We start from the raw sequence: 24,700 nt of genomic DNA, 5'->3' as shown, positions 1-24,700 counted from the left end.
GGAAAATTCACAGATGAGAAGTACAGTTGAATACAACATCAATATGAGAATCTCAATTACCCAGTGAAGAAAATCAAACTGGAAAGAATGGTCAGGTAATTGCAGAGCATGGAAATAAAGGGAATCAGAATCACATGGTGGGCACAAAGGAAAATTTTTTTCCTAGGACCAGAAGCTGTAACAGAGGTCCAACACAATATAAACTCCTGTAGTTAAAGCTTCCTCTACTAAATGTTCTGACCAGGACAGCAAAAGGAAAAAGAACTTACATTAAGATTTAGAAAAATAAATTATGAAAATATGTAAAACAACCATGTGAAATACAGCTTCCAAGTGAAGATATTTGTCTTAGTCTGTTTTGGGCCTAATAAATCCAGGGCTCTTCTAAAAAGTAGAGAGAATAAAATCAGCCACAGCATGGCTGGTATGAAATTGAAATCACAGAACTTCAGAAAGAGGAATTATTTTCTAAATGCATACATCAAATAGCAAAAAGCAGCAAAAACAATCAGTTTCAAGCTTCCCGAAAAGGCTTTGGCAAAAGACTGCAGTAATTTGTGACACAGGCCAAAAACTAATAAATATAGCTGCCCAGAGAAAAAAAAAACTGGCAAGAAAAGGCAGATGCTGACAAAGCTGGACTTGAAGGATTTGTATTTTATGTGGACCTGGTTTAAAACCAAACTGTGACTCTCAACTTACTCAGAAACAGTTTCAACTTGGCTAATACTCCACCCATAACAGACTACTGTGCACATTTATTTTACTGAAGCATGAATCATTACAGCCCCTACAAGTGTTTCTTTCCAAAAGCTTTGCTCAGGAATATTTATGGACTTAAAGGAAAATGTACTTGTGTTTGCCATTACAAACCAGTTCATCAACCTAATCAGAGATACAGATAAGGCTCCTTGATCATAGGCTGAGTCCTGATTCCTCACTGATGGTCTGTACAAGCTACACCTCTGTGTGTATCAGGATTTTTCCATCCTAAGGAGAAGAACATCTTATTGTTGCTGGCCTTTGGGACTGCAGCAGGGAAGGCACCTTCAGAGTGTCCTCTTGAATCCAAAACAACCCATCTCTCCAGCTGCTTCTTTTTCTCCCATTTTGGATGGATGGCTACTGAGTCCTGACTTAGACAGTATTTTACTTCCAAAGACCCCACCTTCTCTGTGAAGGTGATTCCCATGAATCTTAAACACAGACTGGGAACCAGCTCCTGGCATGGGGGCACAGGCTCAACTGCATACCTGGTATTATTCCAATTAAGCCTCTTCCACTCCAGACTAGTTAACAGCAATTATTTGCATTAATACAGACTTTGTGTTTAATAAAAGATCTTAACTAAAGCTAATCAAGTATCCCTAAAGAATTAAAACACATTTTGTTTCTTTTCTATGACACTTAATCAATTAATGATGAAATCAATTCATCATCATCATCATCCTTTAAACTGGGAGTACAACTGCACAAAGCATTCCAGGACTGATCTAGCGCACACACCTTCCTCTACACAACACATCCAAGGATCCTCTCCTTGCCACCACCAACTCCCAATACATTTTCCCACTGGGAACTGCACTCCTTTTTCAGGTATCATTCTTTCCAGGATGCAGTCCTCCTATCCTGTGCATAGGCCCTACATTCTTTGTTCCTAGATGTACGACCTCCTACTTGGCTGCATTAAAACACATTTTATTGGAGTAAGCCAGTACCTCAGATCAGAATAGGGTTTGGAACTATCATGTTTAAATGAAAGTAACATGGATGGCTTCAAAATTCCAGGAAGGTTTGTTCCCTAGATTAATTCTGAGGGAGATTTCATATAAAAATGTAAATGAGAGCCAGGATTATTTATACTGATAGATAAACAAAAGGATTACATTTCTAGCTATTAGGAACAGTGAAATTGTGTCTCTAAAATGACCTTACCTTTCATCTTGACCGAATAAAAGGCAGCAGCCTCGCCGCTTCTCCAGAGTATCTTGGCACGTTCGGTGGCAGAGTGAGGTAGAAAGAATGCATCATTAGCTGAACTCCCTTCCAGCATTCCAAAAATAATGCAGTTCAGAACAAAGAGGACAATCCTTTCTCCAAATGTCTGGACCTTAGAGAACAAACAAAAACAGACCAAAGAAAAATGAGGCATAGTATTTTGCATCTCATGAAAGGTTTCAAAATCAAAAGAGGCTGGGAAGGAAGAGGTCAGGAAACATGTACACTTAATTTGGGGAAAATGCCTCCTGAGTTGGTTCAGCTAGAATAACAAAAACAGCTTTTCCTCGTGTTTTGCCCTCTATCCAGTGGGCATAGAATAATTTAGTAACTATTTATAAAGCTTGACATATCTCTTGTTGTCAGAGAGAGGAATTCTAAAGCAGCAGAAGTATCTTGATTGCAGTCACAGTGAACTAGTTACAGATTTGGAACCAGGATCAAGGCAATCTATTCCTACTCAAAAGTGAAAGAAAGATTGGATTCACTCTGTGGGCCTGCTCACCTCTCCCCATTACCTGTGTTGCCACAGCATTGAAGAATTTAGTGGGCCAAGACCTTACTGGATAGACACTATACAAAACAGAGAATAGTCTGTCCTAACCAGCTATAATCTAGATGTTACATAAACAATTATACTATATAGGAGACAACTGACAGGAGAGGGAGATGGAGGAATACAAAAGAACAAGATTATATTGACCATCAAGGTAAAAACTGGTGCCAAAAAGCTTCACACAAATGCTGAAAAAGAAATTAGAGTTTCCACAAATAACAGCAATTTACCTTTTCACAATGAGCTAAAGGGGGTAAGATTTCCATTTTCAGACATTATTTTCATTCTCTGTTGATACAGAGATGCTTGAAAGCTTCAAGGCCTGTGTTCCTCCTCCAAGTTCTATTTTGCAAGGATTGTTTGTTATCTCAAAATCCCTCCAGTTCAGTTACCCATAAAAAGCCTACTTAATTCTGCAAATAATTAAACTCTACGTGTGACAGGAAAAGATGATAAAGGAATAGAATCATTAAGGACCAAAGATACTGAGGGTTGAGTAGGAAACAAAACTGACTTAATAACCTCATGGCAACACAAAGCTCATAATCAGCAGGCATCTCATATTTTAGTTGAAAACAAATGAACACAATATAAACATTATCCAAGGAAAAAAAAATCCTAACTAGCTAGATAAGTCATTGTTCCAAAGGGTAGTAACACCTCCCACCAGACAGTTAATGTGAGAAATTATTGCTAATGTAGTAATTCAGTTTATGATTATTCCTTTAGTAGGCAGTGAGGGTAAACTAAAAACCAAAAGAAAATAAATCCCACAGATGAATCATAAACTGCATGCACAGAATTGTTTAGAGAGGGCTAATGTGCATGTCACTGTGTCCAGGAGACATGAAGCACTTGGTGAGCCACAGAGCCCAGATCCCACAGGTTCAGAGCAGGAGCTGTAGGAGACCAGAGACAATTCCATATGACTGTTCTGGCTGTGAAGCTTCAGGCTAAAGGCAACTGATCAAAATAGCATCCTCACCAAAACAAGCCCATCTCTAGCAGGATCAGCCGTCTTCACAACATCTTCCACAGGCCACCAACGCTGGCTCAAATAAACTGCCAAAACTACAAAAACAAAAACATGGGAACACGTTACCCACAAATACAAAGTGCATTCTTCTTCACATTCAAAATGTGAATTTTTCCACAGGCAACCTCAGATCTACTTCTCCCTCCAGCTGACTCCAGTCTGTTCTGCTGTGACACCAGAACAACAAGTGTATTTCAATTTCACCTCCGCGTCCCTTGATATCCAATTTTCAGTACTGCACGAGGCATCAAGGGAAGGCAATTCTTCTCGGGAGCTGATGTGACTTTGGTGTGACAGCCTGTGCTCCATATGAATAAAGCACTTCCTGCTTAATAGTAAGTTCTGTAGCACAGTAGGTTTGAGTGGCACTTGGGACAGAGGAGCTACCTGGATAAAGGTTACAGTTTTCAAGTTTCTTTCAAACTTTCTCCAGCCCACACACACATATTTGCATAGATTTGAGTGCACATATTTGCACTCATGCAAGTCAAACACAAAAATTCTCGTATCTGCTTTATCAAACAGCTTTTCAGCTCTCTCTATGATTAAATTTCTATCTATGGGTACCTTTTGAGTACAAACTCCTAAATCTATGCATGGCCAGATATTCTCAGAGGTTCAAATGCACACAGAAAGGTTTCTATCAACAAAAGACAGACATAGACACACATAATAAGGTACACTTTGCCCTGAAGCAAAAGTGTATCAGCAACCCACGTAAGTCAAGTCCTCATGTAGGTGTGATGCAAAACTTGCACCCCACTTCTTCCCATCCTTCCTCAATTTTTCACATTTGCAGGAACAAGTATTTAAACCCTACTCCTACATGTTCATCTACAGAATTCATTGCCTGCCAATAGATTTACAAGGAAAAGACTTGAAGAAGCAACAGTGACACCGAAATTACTTCCAAGCCTTGTTCAGAAGGAAAAGTTTTGACATGGGGTCATTTCAAAGGATAGAGAATAAATTTTAAGTGTTTAGATGAGGTTTTGGAATAAACACAGAAATCTGATCATTTATGACCACAAACACATCAAACAGCAAATATTTCAGCAAAAGCACTTTTAGTATCTGTACACTGGTGACATTCAGCTAAAGTAGTACATGGCCACAATTTCAGGATTGCTCAAGAGCACCAGTATCTTTAATATCTCTAAACAGGGCACCTACCATGTCCATTTTTATATAGAAAGATAGAATATAGGGAGAATGTTGCAAAGAACAGCACAGAGTTCACATGTCCTGAGTCCTAAAAGAGTGCTCGAACAACTGGCTCTAACCTAGCCAGCTACAGACAAATAGAAAGTTCAAAACCATCTGTGAGTTAGAGACAAATTCACACACAAGGAAATTAAATTACTTTAAGGACAGGATTCATCATTTACCTGTTTTAGCCTCAGGTTATACAAATGTCACTGACGCACACAGGTTAATTTCCCTTTTTGCTTCAGACTCTATCACGCCTGCTGGCTTTAAGGCTGGGGATTCGGCTTAGCTAACTTATATTTCCAATGAATTATTAAAGCATGTGCCAGAAAGCATTACATTTTGTGTGCTGGGTTAACAAGGAAGAAGTATTGCACGCAAGGGCAGATGCCTGTTTATAGCACCAGACTCAATTCATTAAGTATTATGCACTTACTTGCATGGGATTTTCATACTCAGTTTCTGTGATGGATTCAATCTGTTCCCTCAAACCCTTCCCTCTGCTTTCAAATGCAGCAGCCACTGCTCCATTACACATCCATGAAACATGCAGCTACAAAGGGAGCTGAGTCGCACAAAGGGGACATAATAGGCCAAATGCTGACTTTAATAAGAGCTGCAAAGAGGTTTGGCACACAGTTCAGACATACAAGACACATAGTAAAGGTCAGAAAAGTTCTTCAAAGCTTTGAGGAAAACAGGAAGATGTATGACCATGTTGGAAGGAGTTGCTTTTATAGAACATTTACTGTGCTATTCAATAATTTAAATGTGTGGAAGGGAACACTAGTTGACATAGCAACTGTCACATCACATTACTTGAGCAACCTTATCTATATGGATGCCTTCCTTGAAGGAAAAACATTTCTCCAAATTTCACACAAACATACGTACTTTGCTTTTTGTTACCATTTTTCAAGTCAACATCTGGTCCACAGTTAAATCCATCCATGCTTCCCCATACTCTCATTTCCATTTTATAATCAACTTTGAGGAACACTGTTTCAAATGCAAACATGATTTGTGAGACCACATGCTTCCTCTCTCTCTCTTCCCAGTCTTCTCGTTCTTTCCAAAACATTCAGTTAAGTTCACCTGATCACGAGAGATGGAGTTATTGCCAACACACATCACCTGAACCCTGTGAATCATGATGTGTGTAAGTACAGTGACCTTGCCACTGCAGGGCCTGATGTGCTGGATCTTGCAGTTGCAAGACCAGGTGAAATGCATTTCAGGTCACAATTAATGGGGTTTACACATACTCAGGTGGGTGGCTTTCCCTGTAAGCACCAGCTTGATAAACCTGAGTACTTTCATCACCTGCACTCAGACAAACACAGCGTTCCAAGAAGCTGACAGGCAGCGGAGCACAGGATTCCACAGCACAGGGTGTTTGCAATCCAGGACTGAGCTGAATTAGCATAATGCAATAGTGATTATGAAATGTCTACTTTTGCTGGGCAAACATGGATCTCTTCCTAATTCAGGCCTGGATTATATTTTTACTTGCTAGGCTATGCTGGCCAAATGTTCCCACACTGGTGTGCAACTATTTAAATGAAATGCGCACATCAGGATTCTACACACAGAGCAAAGAAGAAAAAATAAAGCAACATCCAGCTTGGCCCATCTTTTTCCCCTGACTTATCTGAATTGCTGAAACACATCCCTCAGTTACAAATTAAATAAAGGTGACGACACATATGAGAGATGTAATTAGAGTTTGTTTAATAAATATCTGAGATAAAGTAGTGGTACTTTCTGTAAAATCATCTTTACCTTAATTCTGTCACTATTTCAGATTGTTGACAGGCTTAGAGGTCGCTTCTCCAAGACTTCCACTGTGGAAATACTCTGATACTGGAACAAGCTCCAGTATCCTACTTTGAACTGCATTCTGCAGCATCAACATATCCTGAGCTAGCTGGTTCCCTGTCTTTATAATGGAATAAGAGCATTTCCCACTCTTTTCTAGGAATTTTATCAAAACAAATACATTAAAGCTTGGGAGGCAGGTAGATTCCTGCTGGAATGGCAGCCATTCAAGTATCTCAGATTGATCTTTCCTGCAGCCAGTCACATTTTCTTCTACAATTCAAGCTTCACTCTGTGATTTGTTGCAAATGTCTTGTGATAAATGTTCCAAGGCATCTCACAGTTATTGTGAATTATTAGATGCAGCATACAGAAAATGCCACAATAAGGTATGTTTATTTAGTGTTATAAAGATGTTAATCACCCATGTTATGCTCTGTAAGCCTTTACAATGCAATTTACATTCTCATAAAAATATCTGTACAGATATACTAACAGAACACAACACTCAGCCCATCAAAAATAAATTAAAAATGCTTCCAACCAAGACCAAGTCCTACAGAAAAGCTGCCATACCCATTTTCTCTTTGAAATATGCAGATCATTTCAAACCACAAGCTACACATCACTTCTGGACAACCCATCTTATCAAGATGATCAGAAATAAATCTCAGCAGTAGAATCCACCCCTGTTTAAACCAATTTTCAAGAATTAAATGCCACCAAACTGAAACACAGTATGTGGGGCCTACGAGGAAATTTGCTTCTAAGAGTGCTCCTGCTGTGTGGAAGAGAACTAAAATGCAGATGCAGTGGACAGGTGGAGGAAGAGATCAACTACAGCAAGATTGTTCCCTTCTTCCATCTGGATGACACTTGTTTCACAAGAAAAGTGCAAATCTCAAGCCAGGAAAAGAAAATTATGTAACCTGTTAAATGTTATCATTTAATGTCCTTAAAATAACAAAGACTAAGTTAAAATATATTGCCTTTCTCTGAAGGAGTTGGTTTTGAATTAATTTGATCTGTTCACTGGTCAGAACAAAAGGTCATGTAGGTGAGCAAATCCAGGTGGAGTTGGCCCATTAGCACAGTCTGCCACCCTGAGAGTCAATTCCAAATCTGCTGAGATGTGGGAAAAATTTTAGGACAAAATACTTCAAATGTATATACCCATATGTGTAGGTATGCACATACATCCCAGAAGGCTTTAAAGAACTAATGAAAATTTATTAAAACTCATGTAAAGAAAAAAAAAATAAATAAAATCACATCAGTCAAATCTGATGTATGCAGGAAGACCGGCCACATGTTTACAGTATATAAAATTAAGAAATAAAGAACTTCCAAAAAATCCTTTAAATCACACTTTTGGAAGGAAACAACAAAAACTACGTGATGTAGGCCTTATTTAAATAACCAGGCTTAGAGATCTCTCTGTTCCTCTGACTCTGGACTGGTAATTTAAGCTGAAATTTTGCAAGGGAGGGTCACAGCAGTCAGTCAGGCTGTTGTTTGTAATATAATAAGGTGTTTATTCTGCTAGGTTTAAACATTTGATGAAGATAGCTATCGGGTAATTTAGGCTCCAATTGGACTTGTTTGACCTGTTCCTGTGAGAAATCATTTTTCCTTGTGTGCTTGTATCTCATTAATACTTCTTGTTCCTAATACTATGAGATCATTTAACTGAAGAGCTGCGCTAAATGCACTTTCACCTGCATCTATTTAATAATTCTTTATTTCTGCATTGTAATTACAGATCCAAATTCCTCTTGTGCAGCCTAAACTAACTCAGTGCTGTTTTCAGCTACATTCCTTTGAACATGAGTCAGGAGAGCACAACTGCACCAAGAGCAAGTCTGGCCTCTGGTGTAGATGCTTCTCCCCTTTATCACACCAGTGCATACCGCTCTTCAGAAAAACATTAATGGAATACATAAATTAGTGTCAGAAGAGTAATTCTACATCAATAACTTCAGAGGGACCAGAAAGTCTTTTGACTACACTTGGAACTTGGAAAGGTCTCCTACCTTCTCCTGTGAATCACAGCCCATTAGCAAAGGTCCAGCTGAAATCCTGTGTAGAAGGAGCTGGAAAACTGCAGAGTTCACCTCTAACCACAGGTGATTTTAATCTACCTTTTGTTCTTCTGAAGAAATCTCCTGGTTACAGAATAGGACTGAACAATGAAAACTTACACTAAGAGAACCTGTTCTAGGAGTGCAAGATCGTTACCTGCCACACTTAGAACTGAACAGAGAATTTTGCTTTGCCTTTGCTTTATTATTAAGAATATTGGCTATTGAAGCCTTTCAGGCATAATTTATAGCTTATCCTTTTTTTAAAAGTACACTTTTAATGATGTCATTAGCTGGCACATTTGGAAGCTGGAAGTTTAAGAGGTTTCATGTGTTCTGTATTTCCTAAGTGACACAGTGAGTCAATGCAAAAGTTCATGTCCTCGTTGCAGATATTCCAAACATTCTACAGCCTATTGCTTCACAATACCAACACTCCTCATTTAATCTACACACCAGTAGATAGCCCTTACACACCAGTACTGGAAATAAAAGGTAAATAAACCTAGGACTGAAAAAAATATCATGAAGTGAAAAAAGAATATGAATAATAATCAGTAAGAAGCAATACAATTTCATACCTGTATTTTATTGCTTAAGCCTTTCAGGATTCTATCCAAACCATAATGTGTTAAATTTCACATCATTCTGAATTAGAAAAATATTATCCTGTTGAATAAAGTCAGAAAGAATAACAGATTTACCCAAGGTGCTTTTTCAGGTACCAGCAGAGAATTTATGCATAGAATTTAAGAGCCCCAATTGTCAATTCTTCCATCTAATCAGCAGTCCACTGATACAAATCCTTGACAGATAAACTGAAACCACTTAAAATTCAAAACAAAACCCAGAATATTTAAATACACAAACAAACAGACCATCTTAAAGAAATTACAACTACCCAAGTTTCAAAATATTTTGACCAATTCTAACCTGTCTCTTTATCCTTTGGATCAGTTAACAGCAACAGTTTGCAAGTAGGATTATTTCGGTAGAGAGGGACAAAACACACACAGGAATCTTCAAGTTTAACCTAAAAAAACAAACAAGCCCTGTAGCACTTCGCACTGCAAAGCTCACAACAAGTACTTCATGTATCAGATGCACTTATGACATGTTTTATTGACATGCTTTGCTGACACACATGGCACAAGCTTAGCACAACACCCTCACAATCCTCAATTTCAAGGCACTGAAATACACATAATATTCTAATGTTATCCATAAGGAAAGTTAATTTAAAATAAATCAAGCTACTGAAGTTAGTGAAGACCTTCATGCTGACTTGCCCTGGTTAGTACATAACCTGGCTTTGAACATTGTCACATGCAGACAAATGGTGTTATGAAAGATCAGACACATCAAATGAAAACAAATACAACTTGCACTTCTTACAGCATCCTCCAGCTGAGTACTTGTGGTGTTTTGCAAACAATGAATTAAGCCTCAGGGTACAGGGAGTATCAAAGCATTAGGGCAGTGCCTGGGCAGTTTATCTTCCAGGCACAGCGAGGGTACATAATTGGCACAAGGTGGTTAAGTTGAAGGCAAAGCTAAAATCAAAATGCAGCTCTCAAGCTTTTGCTCTTAGACTAAACTTCTAAATGATGTGACACATAAACACAAAATTACTGCGATCAAACAGCTCTATATGCATAGAAATGACGATTTCCATATGAATATTGCAAATGCTGTCATGTAAGTTTAGGTACAGGCAAAGAGCGTGCATGACTTAGCACAGTATGTACTGTACTTTCCAAAATCTGGTCCATTGTGTATGTGTGGGTGTGCCTCTCTCTCTAATTGCACCCATTTGTCAGTTTGCTATGAAACTCAAATCAGTCACGTGTTACATTTAATATTTCTTGGTACATGGAAGAAATATGAATATGGATTATTCAGGATAAAAACTCCAAGCTGAAACCAGTGCTCACTAGTTGATGAGTGCCAGAATCCTGGAAGCATCTAGGCAAACACTGGACTCCAGGAAAAAAAAAAATAAAAATTAAAACTGCTTGAAATCTGTATTCATGAGCTTGCCTAAATCTGGGGATTCAGTTGTTCTTTGCATGCTTCAAACATAACAGCATCGATGTCACTATGGCACCTGGGAGCATTTCCATAATGAAAAGGCCAGGACTACTTCCAATTCTGCCATGATTGTTATTTTGTTTGATAAGGTAATGTGCACTTTCACAGCAGTTAACAAGAGCAGCACGAGCCAAGCATAGCTTTGTGTGTGGCCGCTGCCAACGGGCTCCCATCCTCACTCACAGTAATCCTTGCTATTTGTGTCCTGGATGCTTGACCAAGCCATACCAAAAAGAAGTTCTGTGACCCCAGCAAGTGGGCTGACAGCCACTTAACTCCTGCTAAGTAATTATGCACTGTTGCCAGTCCTGCCACTTGAAACCTGTTTTAATTCAGATGCAGAAGGGGGAAAAATGCTTGGTAATGCAGTCATTATTTAAACATCAAACCCCTCATCCTTCAGGTTGTGGGTCTATAATAGAGATTGTTAGCTGGGATGTCCACTGGGAATGGGAGTTTTGCCTTATTACATTTAAATGATTTTAAATTGCAAAACATCAACATTCTTTGAGCTATTTATTACAGACTATAAAGAAAAAGACAATACAGCAAGAACAATACCATTACTTATGCCCTTGACTGGCTGACTGCAGATTAGATTAGACCTGAATTAAATGAATGCAAAGAGAAACGTGTTGCTATGAGACTCAAATCAGTCATGTGATATATTTAAGGGCTGGTGACAAGCCACAAAATCAAGACAGTTGTGAATCAAAAGCCAGAAGTCCACCTTTAACTACTGATCTCAGCGTGTGTGGCTATTGCAGAATACACAGAGCACTGCGTGGGATTTTAACCTCCCCTCTCTTCTACAGGAAAAGCAAATGAACCTCTGAAAGCACAAGCAGACATGGAAGGTAAGGACACAGAAGCCCTAAACTGAGGGATCTTTGTATGTTCAGTCTGTTGCTATTTAGCCCTACAGTCTCCACTAGAGGGCATTAAAAGAGTATTTAAACCCTGTTGCATTCCCAGCTCAAAGCCAATGCTGATCCCACCTGGAAAAGCATTTTTCTGGAAACTACTGCATGTTATTTTCCTAAATTGCAGAAAAGCTTCTATATTCAAAACATTCATTTTAACTAATCCAATTTCTGCTTTGATAGTACAATAACAGGTACCTCAGCACACCTTCTATGATCTACAAAATACCAGAATTAAAGATTTCATAGGTTGAGTGCAGTAAAAAAAATAATAGGCCTGTTCAGTCATCTCTATTCCACCCAGGTGTCTTAGGAACAGAACTCCTTTGGGAGAAGCCACTCTCAGAATTACCAATACAGGTACTGGAAAGAATGGAAAACAAAAGACTGTATCACAGTGCCTGTGTAAACTGCACAGTAGAGGCAGAATACAGAGTAGCACCATGGTATTAAATCTCTATAAAATTTGGTTTTGATTCAGTCCTGTAAGGAGGTAGGTCAAGATGCAAAGTTCACCAACGTACTTCAAACCCTCTCCCACACTCAGAGGGTTTTAGACTTGGAGTTTAAGCTTATCTCTCATTTTTAGCAGGCAAATTATATGAAATAATGCAGGATTTGCTGATTTAAGAGATGTACAATCCAGCCACACCAGTTTACCCCTATTAGAAGATCACAAACACAACTAATAAACTAATCTGCAAGTATCTAACTTGCAGCATGAGAAACATCAGCCTACTACCTCTCCTCCTCCAGGGATGGAAAAAACATCAGGAGTGGACAATGACTTCTTCAAGAGTTTTTCATAGTATGTTTCAGCATCTGCTTGCAGAACCTCTGGATCTCCTGCTATGGTATCAATGAAGTAAAGTTGACCTGTGATTAAATAAAACACAACAGATTTTTACTTTTTCTATTAAATAAGAAACCTAAGTCTTAAAAACCTTAGTTTCCCCAGCAGCTGGTTGGTGTGGCTGGGGCCTTAATGATCTCATTAGAGCCTTTTGTATAATCCTAGTCTAAAACAGTAAGGCTGGTAAAAACCTGTCTGTATGTTATTTACCTCCTGACATGCAATTTTACAAAGCAGAACCATGACAGCATCAAATCACACTTGTCTCCTTTGAGTTCAACAAGCACAGTCTCAAATTTTTCTAGATGTAAGTAAATTGTTTTAAAGCTGAAAGAGCAAAAGAAATTCTTCAAAACACAGCCTGAGTTTAGCACTGTCCGAAAATATAACAGGAAAAGAATTCCAAAGCTTCCATTATTTCTTGGAAGACTGCCCCTTTTTGGGTCAATCTGTTGTTTGATCTGTTGTTTATCATTAATTTTTCCTTCTCTTTTTTTGATTAACATCAGTTGGACACTTTCATAACAATGAAATAACGTAAAATATTTACCTACACAAGACTTTCCAAAATAGTAACATTATCTTTTATGCAATATAACTTGGAATCCATGTGACTCAATGCTGGAGGGTATTTGTTAACTGTATGCAAACAAAAATGACATAGATCTGATGCTTGTTACCTAAATGCAAAGTCCAACTTGGAGTTCCTAAAGAAGCAATAACCTCCTTCTGGTACAACAAACCAGACTGCATGGTGGCTCATCACCAACCCAAGAAAAAGAACATGACAGGAAATGTGTTAGCAACCCAAATGGTGTCCCAAACACTCTTCTGTGATAGGAATGAAACAGCTTCTCTTTAAGGAGCCTTCAATCAACAAGCTACACCTGCAACTCTTGTAAGCCCCAAAGTGAGGATCAAATCTTCTACCACACAGCTGTAGTTGATATCTTAGTTCTGAATCCTCCCTTTTTAATGATGGTTTGGTCTCACATGGCAGCTCCCTTGGTAAGTTAAATGTGAAATAACTGCACTGATAGTAAATGGCTGAGACAAGAAAGAGTCTTAAAAGGACCAGTGCAAGACCTGTTTATACTAAGGTTAACAAACTATGAATCATACAGGTACCATATTGAAAATGATACCTTTCCACATAAAAGTAGGAGCATGGGATTTGTAGTACCAGGTCAGACCATTCACCCATGGTCCCACCACTCTCCCTCCAGCAGTGATCAGTATCTGAGTCCTCAGCAAAAGGAAAAGAAAATTAAAATGTTTAAAATCCTTTAAACACTGTTTTCCTGCCCTTTGCAGGCAACCAACTTCCATCCTGACGCTTGGCAGCAAAGCTGCATACTCAGAATACTGAAGAGAAGATACTCTGAAAATGGGTTTCATAGCGTGTTTGTATGTGACAAAATGGGAGTGATTGCAACACTGGCAAGTAGAGTAACATTATAAAATCCCAGGCAGAACTTAAATACCATCAAGCAAAGAACTTATGTCAGGAGAGAAATTAAAGATTATTATTCAAAATTTTTGTAATTCACAAAAGCAAATTTACTAGTAAATTAATCCTTTACAAAAGAGCAGCATGTAAGACTTGAGTTTAGCACAAAGAAAAATATTTGCCATGCTAATAAATACCGTTCATGAGGTGCTGCTTACAAAGCTCCCTCCTTCCGTGGTGCAGCCAATGCAACTTAACAGCAGAGTCATGTTTTCTCCTCACTGAACAAAGCTATTAACTTTCTGCTACATAATATGCTCGTACTCTAAGGTAACAAGAGCCACTTGAAGGATGAAATAAGGTCACAGATTAAATAATGAGGCATTAGAGGAAACTTCTGATCAACTTTCCATCAATATAGCTTTGCACAGAAGAAATATTTTCTTTTAAAAAATACTTTTAGATTTCCAGTGAACTTGTCTTTCCTGTGCCATACATTGAAAAGGCCCAAGTGAGTTAAATTTCTTGTGAAGAAAAAAAAGTTTGAGGGGGTAGAGAGAGTGAGGTTCCTTTAGGAACAATATGGAACAGAAATGACACTTTAGGTGATCTGGAATGGCCTCAAGAAGTCAGTGGTGCTAAGGCTGGCTTTTGTGAACATCCCAAAATCTACACACACATGTACACGCCACTCATACTGTTCAGCTGCCCTAGGCAGGGCAAAAACCACTTGTCTGAATTTCTTTTCATGTTAACTAATGTGTTTCCCAGTTTTTTCCCAGTATAAGTGACAAAATAACACTTGCCCTGCTGTGTATGTCCCTTTTACACTTTTTTTATATACAGGCACAAGAAAAGCCCTCAAAGTCTATCCATACCTATTGTTTCTTGGCATTCAACTAAAAATAATTATTGCTGGCTAACAGGATGTTATAAAGGTTGCTAATCAAATGCAAAATAATCCAACTTTGCTTCAGAATAAAAGCAGTGCTGTTCTCCGAGGAATACTTCAGTTCGAGGCACAATCAGCATCTTGGGATATCAAAATTACGATGTTCCAAGGACAGCCTTTTGACCAAATTGGAATTACAGGATTTTATTTGAATTTGATCTTACATAGCAGCAACAAAAGAGCACATGGTGGCAGCCAGTCTGCCACGACCTTGGCAGCAGGTCCTGTGAGGAGCTCTGTGCAGAAAGGGTAACCCAAGTCACAAATGGGGCCTCCTGCTGCAGCCACAGAGATGGGACCATAAACCAGGAGAATAAATTTAGAATGGGAGGCCTCCTGCACCAGAGGGATTCCTGACATTGGCACTGGCATCTTAAACAGCCAAAGCTGCTAAACAAGGTCAAGGCATCCTCGAGGTGGATGGTGAAGCAGCAGTGACAGCGAGGGGGTAACAGACAGGTACCAGCCTTTGTCTTCTGCAGGGCACTGGCTTTCAGGGCAAAGGGCATGGAATCTTTGCATTCCACAGGAAAAAATTATCTAGAGACAAATAAATGAGAAACCAAATGAGCACATTTCCATTTCAGGCATGCAGAATAGATTTTAAAGCAAAAACTAGCAGCGCATCTGCTTCTCTCTTTTGTTTCCATGGAGCAGTCTGGGCCACATTCTCAAGCGAGGATGTGCAAGTACATCTCCTCTCACTCTGGTGATCTGTCATCAATTTGCACCAAGAATCTGATTTTTTGAAGTGAAAAGCTACAGCTAAAACCAGCTATAAATATCAGCAGGCACTGCCCATACAGCTCAGTTATCTTTAGGAGATTCTACCCTTCAAAACCTCAGCCTAAAACATTGTCCAACTCTGTCAAAAAGGAATAAACCAAGGCCCTTGTTTCAGTCTAGACCCCCAAACTCAGATTTTTTTACTCCCATTGCTATTCCACCCCTTGTCTCCTCCAGGAGAGAGAACTAAATTTCATGGGGTTTTTATCAAGTGGACAAATATGCTCCTTGAAAGGTAAAAGTCAGACTAATTTTACTTCACTTAGGACCCAAAAAGATTAATATGTACGAATCCAGATATATCTCATCAGCACACACAAATTCTGCATCAAGTACATAAATGCAATCACAAAACGGGAGACAATATTCTACCCTAAACTAGAAATAATTTCTATGAATTAGAGACAGACCCTCATCAGTACAGATTCAGCAAGATTTCATTCTATCAGTTAAAAGAAGCAGGAAATATTTTCCATGGCAAAAGAATTTATTCTCAATACAAAAGAAAACACATGGTGCATACAGTTGTATGTGAAATTCCAGAAATGAAACTACAGACTGTTGTAATGTCCAAAAGTAAAGGACATACTTCCATCTAATCAGATATGCTGAAGCTTCTTTGCAAAATTGTTTCTGACCATGAAGCCAATACCCAATTTAGTAAACAATAGATACTTCCTAGAACCATGAAATGGTTTGGGTGGAAAGTGACTGTAAAGATCATCTCATTCCAATCCCCTGACCTGGCACCTGCCACTAGACCAGGTTGCTCCAAGCCCTGTCCAACCTGGCTTGGACAATTCCAGGGATGGGGAATATTTGTATTCATTGTTAAGAATCTTCTATTCCTGCATTAAATTGTAGCTAATTAATACCGTTCCCTTAAGCCAACGAAGTTGGTGGTGCAGTTTTTTTTCCAGACCACTGGCTTGATTAAGATGCACTGAGATATTGCTGGTCCTTCCAGAAAAGTCAGACTTGTTGAGATGCCCATTTCAGAGATTTGTAAGGGCATTTAGGATGCAGCCAGATTGTAAAGCGAAATACATCAACCTCACCGTAGATGAAGCATGAAAAGTGTTATGTCTGAAGTGAATTAATCATTTATCCTACAACTACTTTTTCGTGTTCTACAAACATAGAGAAGGATACTACATGCATCCATTAAGAGCTGTGTGTTTACAGAAGAGCCATCAGTCACCACAGGACCTGTATCTGGATTTTGTACGCTTGCGCAAATTTATGCATAATTTTGCATGTAAAAATATGAAAAACACCTCAGCCAGATTTCTACTGGTGTAGGAACAAGAGAGATAAAAAGAACTTAACATTTCTAATGTACAAGTTTCATTATTTTTTAAGTCAGTTTGCCATTTCTATTGCTTGCAATAGCAGCACTGGCTTTGTTTATTGGCTTTATTTTCATGCCAATATATTTCACAATAACAAAAAAACACACCAAAAAAACAACTTCAGCAGGTTTTAAGTGTTTCTGATGATATTCTGAGGAGCTTTGTCCAAGATATATTTTCCTTTTTTTTCTTTTTAGATCAAAACCCACTTTGCAATATGACACAAACATGCACCAGAACAAAATGACAGTGTATCATCTCACTGTTTAGGAGGGAGTGCTGTTGTAATTAAACCATGCAACTGAGGCGAGAGCTCCTAAGATTTATTCTTAACACAGGTGTGGTTTTGTGGCCCCTAACAAATCACTGCATCTTCTGACTGGTTCCTTATCAATTAAGTGTATGTCTTATCTACCACTTCAAAAGGGTGTGATGCTTTCCTTATCAGTGCCTCTGAAGGCACTATGTAAAAAGACCAAGAAGTCACATAACATAAATTGTTCTCAGTTCTCCATAGACTGTCACTGCCACACTACAGAAGCACACCCAGGACAGTGTCTAGGACTGAATAACTACTTTTTGTGCCCTTCTGAACCATACACACATTACTGAAGTGCTGTCCCTCACCCTCTCACAAGAGCAGGAGCTCTGTGATAAACAGCAGGGCTTCACACCAACTCTTCTCCTTCCCTTCCCATAAGCCTGAACAACTCCAGGCATGTGGTTATCGTTAGACAACCGTATTTGTTTAACCTCTCAAAGGAAGGAAGAGGTCTTTGGCACGCTCCCGGGAGTACACACAGAACCTGACTCTCACATCCTGAATTTAACTGAGCAAATACATGTCAAAAACCCAAATTCTGGTATAAATGAAACTGCAGTATCATAACAGCGTGTGGTGGCAGCGGAGGCAACGGGTGAACGCTGTGGTGTGCTATCTGTCCAGCACAGCAAGGCAGCTCTGCACCACGTGCTGCACCACGTCCATGAGAACAACATCCTTCCCACTGTTCAGCTTTCCCCCATTTCTAATAGAGCAAGAACTCTTAGAATAGATGTAGGTTTCAGGTTTGTATGTTTCAACCCCAAAATTCCATTCATTTATCACTTACTATTCTATCACAAGTCAAATGGCCAGAAGGGCCTCAGGAGACAAACTAAGTAAAAGGTTCTATCTGTAAATAACCTTAAACTGTGGAATCACTGTGGAACTGAAGGCAGAGGAGAAAAACCTAATCCCACTCCCAATAAAGAAATCTGTTTGATTAAATAGATGAGTTTAGCTATATATGTCATTACTACAAATTTTGTCACTCAAATGGAGGGCAAACCAAATCCTAGGCATGCCAAACACAGGCTGCTATCCCAGTAGCCATGCCATTCCTACAAACACATTTTTACTACTGATTTCAGAAAAGAGAAGAAAAAAGCTTTAGGTATACACATATATTTACCTGGATGTAGATGAGAAAAAGGAAAACACCTTCAATTTTCACACACTTCCATGAGCTCTGAAGGCCTTCTGAACCTTCTGTTACCAGGTCTATAAAACACATGTTTTTCATTTCCCAAAACTAAAGGTAATCCACAATTTTTGAAATGGAAAAAAAAATAGACAAGGAAATTAAATAATTGATTTAATTATTTAGCTTCTTTTATAAAAATACTTAGCTGAAACCACATTAATTAAAATGTTTTGAAGGCTAGAAAAGCAAGTGCATATTGAGGGGAATCACGTAAGGGTGAGTGCATACTGAAGAGGTATTTTCTCCACTCTCACCTGCACTACTCCCATAATGAAAGTTCCATCAAATAGGTTCCAACTACACCCATTTTTCCTCAGATGGATCTTTAGTACTGTTACACTTAAAAATATAAAGCCACATCCAACTCATAGTACAAATAAACTAAAATACATCTGTGTAAACAGGCTACCCCATCCTATTACACACACAATGCACATCTGGACTGGCATGTTTAGGACAAAGTTTTAACCCAATGTAATTGAAAAAAGCTGAGGTATTACAGCCCAGCAACAGACTTTACAAATAAAAACTGCAGCATACTGTTAAACCATGGAAGTGCTACCAGCTGTAGCTGTGACATATCAGAATTCATACTTCTGCACATTTAACTTTGTTTTTCACAGAGCTTAGATGTAAAAACTAAAGAGGCAGCTTACAGAATAATTCAGCGCAAAATGCAGTGCTGGAGAAAAGAGAGATTCAGGACTGTCATTAATTAAGGCTTTGAGGTTCATGTTCACGTCAGGTTTTCCATGGAAATTCTATCAATTGAGTGGGACTGCTCCTAATACCTCTGAAATTGTGAACATCAGCATCAAGTTCTCAATAAATACTGGTTTTGCATACAATCAAGAAATGGGCAGAAGTGCTCCTGGAAAAGTCTGACTTTGACTACTGAAGGTAGAGGTATGGATTTTGGAATCATAAGATGATTCAGGTGGGAAGAGACCTTAAAGATCATCAATTCCCTGCCATGGGCAGGGACATCTTCCACTAACCCAGGATGCTCCAAGCCCCATCCAACCTGGCCTTGGACACTTCCAGGAATGGGGCAGCCAAAGTTTTTCAAGCTTTTCCGACATCAAAGTTGTCTTTTCTTGTATATGGAAGCAAAAAAAAAAAAAATCCAAATTTGTCAACTTAATTATTTGTCTATCCCCTATATGAAATAAAATACACAAGTTTTCCAGAACAACTGGAAAGAGGCTGCTTTGAAAAGAAAATGGCAGAAAAGATTGTGAACAGCAGCAGATCTTTTATGAAGCACAAGTACAAATGCAGATAGTGCCAATTCAATCCTCTACAAAGATGGAAGGTAGAAAGGAGGATGCATTGGTCCAAAGTCATCCTGTAACTTGAGGGAAAGGAGGAAAACAATGACTCCCATTGTGATAAACAAGGAATAGTGAAATGGCAGGAAATGACAACTGAGTTTGACAAATAGTCTAGCACAGAGATGAATTCATCCCACGGGGAGAAGCCAGACAGACTGACAGGACACTTTCAGAAAATGGCTGTGTTTGAATAATTAAAAGTTATTGCTGAAACACACACTGTTACAACCTGGCAGCAGGGCTAGGATTTAAGTACCAAATCAAATACATTTCCCCATTGCTACCATCATCCAAAGGAAGTGTGAGAAACCTAAAGTCACACCACACACATCCCTTACCATCACCTCATACAAACAACAGCAGTATGTGGCACACCAGGAGTACCTGAAAGCCCTGCTTTGCTATCAGAAAGGACAGTATTCCCCAAGCAAACAAACTAGTAACGAAAACATGAGACAACCATCTGGATTTTCAGAGATACCAGCTTCAAATACCACATAATTTGAGTTGCAAATGCTTTACATCTGATAGGCCTACTGCTCCCACCAGCAGAGAGCATAAGTCTGCCTAAGAAAGCCCAGCAGCCTTTCTCCAAATTACTCGCAAGGACCAATTTGCACAGCTAGAATAATCTCAAAATAAAGCAATTAATTGGGGGCTGGGGGGGGAGAAAAGAAACAAAAACCAATACCCTTCCCCCCCAGTCATTTCCACTTTGCTAAATTTATTATACAGCTGCAAATTAATACGTCACCTGCATCAACTATCACAAGGCTGTCTCAGAACTTGCTTTAATAAAAAGCTGGCAGTAGTGGAGGAAATATGTAAACATCGCTCTTGTTTCTCTGTGCCATTGTGTCAGCTATTCTACATGTCTTTGAAGGTGCTCCAAAATCAGCATGGCTCTGCTTTTCCCTTTTTCTCCTTTTGGGAGGAGGAAAAAGCAGAGAAGGAAAGACAGGCTGGCAACAGAGGGCTGACTCTGTGCTTGCTGTGCTCTTGATAGTGAGGCTCAGTGTGTTCAAATTCAGTTTACACAGGCTCTTCGGTAAGGACAAAAGAAACCACTGCTGGTGGTTAAAAATGCAAAAGGTTTTGATTGCAATTGCTTGACAATCAGCCAAAGATATGACTAGGGGGAAAAACACAGCAAGGCAGCTATGACCAGAATGGAGGAAACAAGGAAAAACACATGGCTCGACTTCAGAGCAGAAAATTGACTTAGGCTTTGCATAAATGACAGCATACCTCCAAGCCTGCCTGATCCACAGTCTGCCTGGAATGGGAACATGTAGGCTAAAAGCAGAGCCTATTAAAAGGCATAATGTTTCTAAACGGCATCTGTTACGTACTAATAAGCATTACTTAAAGGACACAGGCCTTAAAATTGCTACCAAACGTGCACTTATCTGAAACTGCTGCAAGGCAATTGTTACCACAATGTCACATGACACCATGGGAATCTGAATAATACAAAATGTTTTTATTTAGTTTGGCTTGAAATCATTATGCAGGAAAAATATGGAGGCACATTCTGAGATTTTTTGAAACTGTGCGACTTCACAGGAATGAAACACCAGCAAGAATTACATCAGCGGAGCCATTTGCCATCTGTTGTCAGTAATACTATAAAGCCCAGCCACCAGACAGCAGTTTCAAAGGTTACAAACACAACGTTTTCAAGCATCCACAGATCTCTGGGTAACTGAGCAGGACACAGTTTCTTTCAGATATGTGCGACCCGAGGGTCTGCCAATCATTCAGCAAAGACAACATGCCAGAGCCGGGAATTGCCAGGCAAGGCGTTTGGAAGTCTCTCAGAATGCAACCTTTACACAATGTGGCAAATACATACCAGCCTCATCACGTAGGTTCCTATAACACACTCACAGCCATAATGCCTGCACACCTCCCACTTGCAAATTGAAACCGGCCAGACTTTCTCCTGTGTTATTTGTTTTCCCAAGCTTTCCCTCAAGGGAAGGAGTGTGTTCACTGAAACGCTACTATGGAAAGGGACTCGGCTTTGTTAGCCGGGGTTTGGCCTGCAGTTGTCCTTTGAGGGAAGTATTTAGGATTTTGTTTCCTGATTTCTTTTCTTTTTAGACTGTAACTACATATTTAGGTTAAAGACAGCAAGGTTTCAACAACTTGCCTTAGCTGTGGCAATGTTATGGCAGCCCTTACCTCTTACGTACACACAGCCTGAGTAAAATTCTACCTGTGCCATACATGAGATTTTAGTTCCACTGTAGGAGTCTGCTTGTTAATCAATCTCATCTTAGATCTCTGAGAAGCTTTTTTAGATGCAGAGGCCACATTCCTCATAGTGCCTATACGCTACCTGAATTTTGCGTTTCCACCTTCCAAGCTGTTGACCTCTTTCCTATAAACTGATTAACACGGATTTCATGGAGGGCAGGGAGATTTCCATCTTCCTAGAGAGACAGATGGAAATTTAAGGCTTCATTAATGCAATTGCCAAACTAGATACACAGGTTTCTCATCCACTAACTATTTCTCAGGCTCCAGAGCTGCATATACGTGGTTGCTCACTGTTTCTGTTACGTGGTTAACACATAAAAATCTGACTTTCAAGGTGTTCTGTAATCAAAATGAATTTGCAAGAAGGCTGAATTTAAAACAAGAACCTCAAGTTCTAGGTCAACAGCAGGCCTGCTTCTCAACAGCATGGTCTGCCTGGAACTTGTAAAGGGACTTAAAAACCTGGAAGTCTAAACAATCTTTCCCTGTGAAAAACATACAGGAACAGCCATCAAGAGTGAGTTGTAGCATCTCAATTACAGCACGACATGAACTGAAAAGCAGTATTTGCACAGCAGCTAATGGCTGACTTCATATGTTCTTAAAGTGTTCTGCATACTCAACTTGCTTACTGGCAACTGCTCCATAATTATTTTAAACATAGATTTGTGCTATTAAATAACTACACCAAAACTCACACAACACCTAAAAACAACATCAGCTGTCCCAAAAGAGAAAGGAGATGGAAGAACAACTATTCTAAACATTCAATCTGAAGGTGATGAAAAAGTCAGGGAAAAATGTAGACATTAACTGAACTGCCCAACACTACAATGCTTCCTTGGATATGAAAACCCAAGTTCTATTCATCTAGAGATATTTTAAGAAGATCAGCAGAACTGAGAGTCTCCCCCCCAAGAAAAAAAATAGCATTATTACAAATGTTTGACTTCCGTCAGTGGTTGATAGGAGGGGAAAAACAGAGCAATCTGACTGCAGTGCATTTAGCCATGAGCAGCTAGAGGAACTAATGAACAACATCATTATTTTACTGAAGGGGATGAAGTAGGTGCTTTATATAAATGGCAGCAACTCAAAATGTGTTTCAGAAGATAAATTCACTTTCCCTGCATTTACCTGCTAGCGTGACAAATTAAGAAAGAAGATATAAAAACAGAGCAGAAGGGAAAGCAGCACAAAAGCTAACTGAGGTGATGCAATGGGCCCTTATCCAAACAAGTGCATGAACAGAGATTCCTGGAAGTCCTCCTGGTCAAACACAAACCCAGAACACCGCACATGCCAGACTCCTCTGGAAATCCATGGTGGAGCACGTGCAGAAGATCCACCTATGCTAAAATCACGTTCTTTACCAAGCACCCGAAGCTCTGCCATTTGGGAACTGACACAATGCCTGTTCATTTCAAAGCACTCTAAGTCCAGCAGGTACTGAAAGGCTGAGTTCGGCTGGGCAGAGCAGCTCTTCACCCACTGCCAGAAACAGCAGCAAATCAACTCCTGCTGAAAGGAGACAAGGGAAGAGTGGCTTTTCACACAGAAGTTCATCCTCTAGGTCCATGTGCTTCTTGTTCTACTCACCTCATCAACAGCAAAGAAAAGCTTTAATTAATAGTTTTTAAAGGAAGGGTACTATATATGTATACATCAACATATTTGTATAATTTGTATATTATACTTTGTACACTACTCTGCAATATACAAAACCTTTTATATCTCCACACCAAAACAGTCCAACTGTTTTTATGTGATCAAGAACCAACGTGTTCACTGCCTCTTTTGTCCCTGTTAAACCCTGCTGCTTTTGTTGTTTGGTTTTTGCTCACTTTGGGTAAACAACTGCCGATGGTGCCTTTGAAAATGGGTATTTTTATGCAGTGTTCCCAATGCACCTTTAATGGCTAAGTATTTGAGATCTATTGATGTCTTGACTCATCCACCTGCACTGAGACCCCAAACACACACTGCAAACAGGATTTTGGGCATCATCCTCTCCCCAGCACCACCTGCCGAACCACAGCGGGCAGGAACCACCAGGCCGACTCTCTCTGGGCAGGCTTGGACTAGCCGAACCCCTGGAAAAGTCACCTGTACGCTGAGAAATGGGAAAATAAACCCTGCAGCACCTGCTCTGCGTGACCCTGTGCGCAGGGCTGAGGCTGCCCGCCTCCCTCAGGCGCGGCAGGGAGCGCGGCCATGAGGGGCCCGGGCCCGCCGGGGCACGGCCGCAGGCGAGCGGGAAGAGGTTCCCTGGAAAGCCCCGAGTGTTTCGCGGCGTCCCGGCCGCCCTTGGCCACCCCGAGCCGCCTCCTCCCTCTTACCCGCGGCGGCTCTTCCTCCTCCCTCGGCCGCCATCACTTCCTGCGGGGCGGCGCGGGCAGCCCTGAGGGCGGGCCGGGCTCGGGATGGCGGCTGAGGGGGCAGAGGACGGCGAAAGGCGGGGAGCGGAGGG

General features: G+C 39.9%; 1 protein-coding gene across 3 annotated transcripts in view; it reads right to left on the bottom strand.

Annotated features, from left to right (window-relative positions):
- FAM169B (Protein) overlaps positions 1 to 24,700 on the bottom strand; it is a 35,394-nt gene extending 10,694 nt beyond the window's left edge. Inside the window, exons 1-5 of one of the 3 annotated variants that reach the window (XM_014251069.2) lie at positions 24,570 to 24,700; positions 12,455 to 12,588; positions 9,632 to 9,731; positions 3,540 to 3,625; positions 1,936 to 2,110 (exon numbers count right to left, since the gene is read on the bottom strand). In XM_014251069.2, the coding sequence (XP_014106544.2) occupies positions 1,936 to 2,110; positions 3,540 to 3,625; positions 9,632 to 9,731; positions 12,455 to 12,588; positions 24,570 to 24,603 (529 nt within the window). In that variant the 5' untranslated portion in view covers positions 24,604 to 24,700. Of the gene's footprint in view, positions 1 to 1,935; positions 2,111 to 3,539; positions 3,626 to 5,693; positions 5,856 to 9,631; positions 9,732 to 12,454; positions 12,589 to 13,245; positions 13,426 to 24,569 lie in introns of those variants that run through there. The other 2 variants (XM_088063143.1, XM_014251070.2) reach the window with 2 other exon arrangements.

This window comes from Pseudopodoces humilis, chromosome 16 (assembly GCF_049639895.1).
Source record: "Pseudopodoces humilis isolate 2021_Gansu_Grassland_sample_001 chromosome 16, ASM4963989v1, whole genome shotgun sequence".
Lineage (NCBI taxonomy): Eukaryota > Metazoa > Chordata > Aves > Passeriformes > Paridae > Pseudopodoces > Pseudopodoces humilis.
The sequence above is the reverse complement of the archived record's forward strand: the minus strand, read 5'-3'. Positions and strand labels throughout refer to the sequence as shown.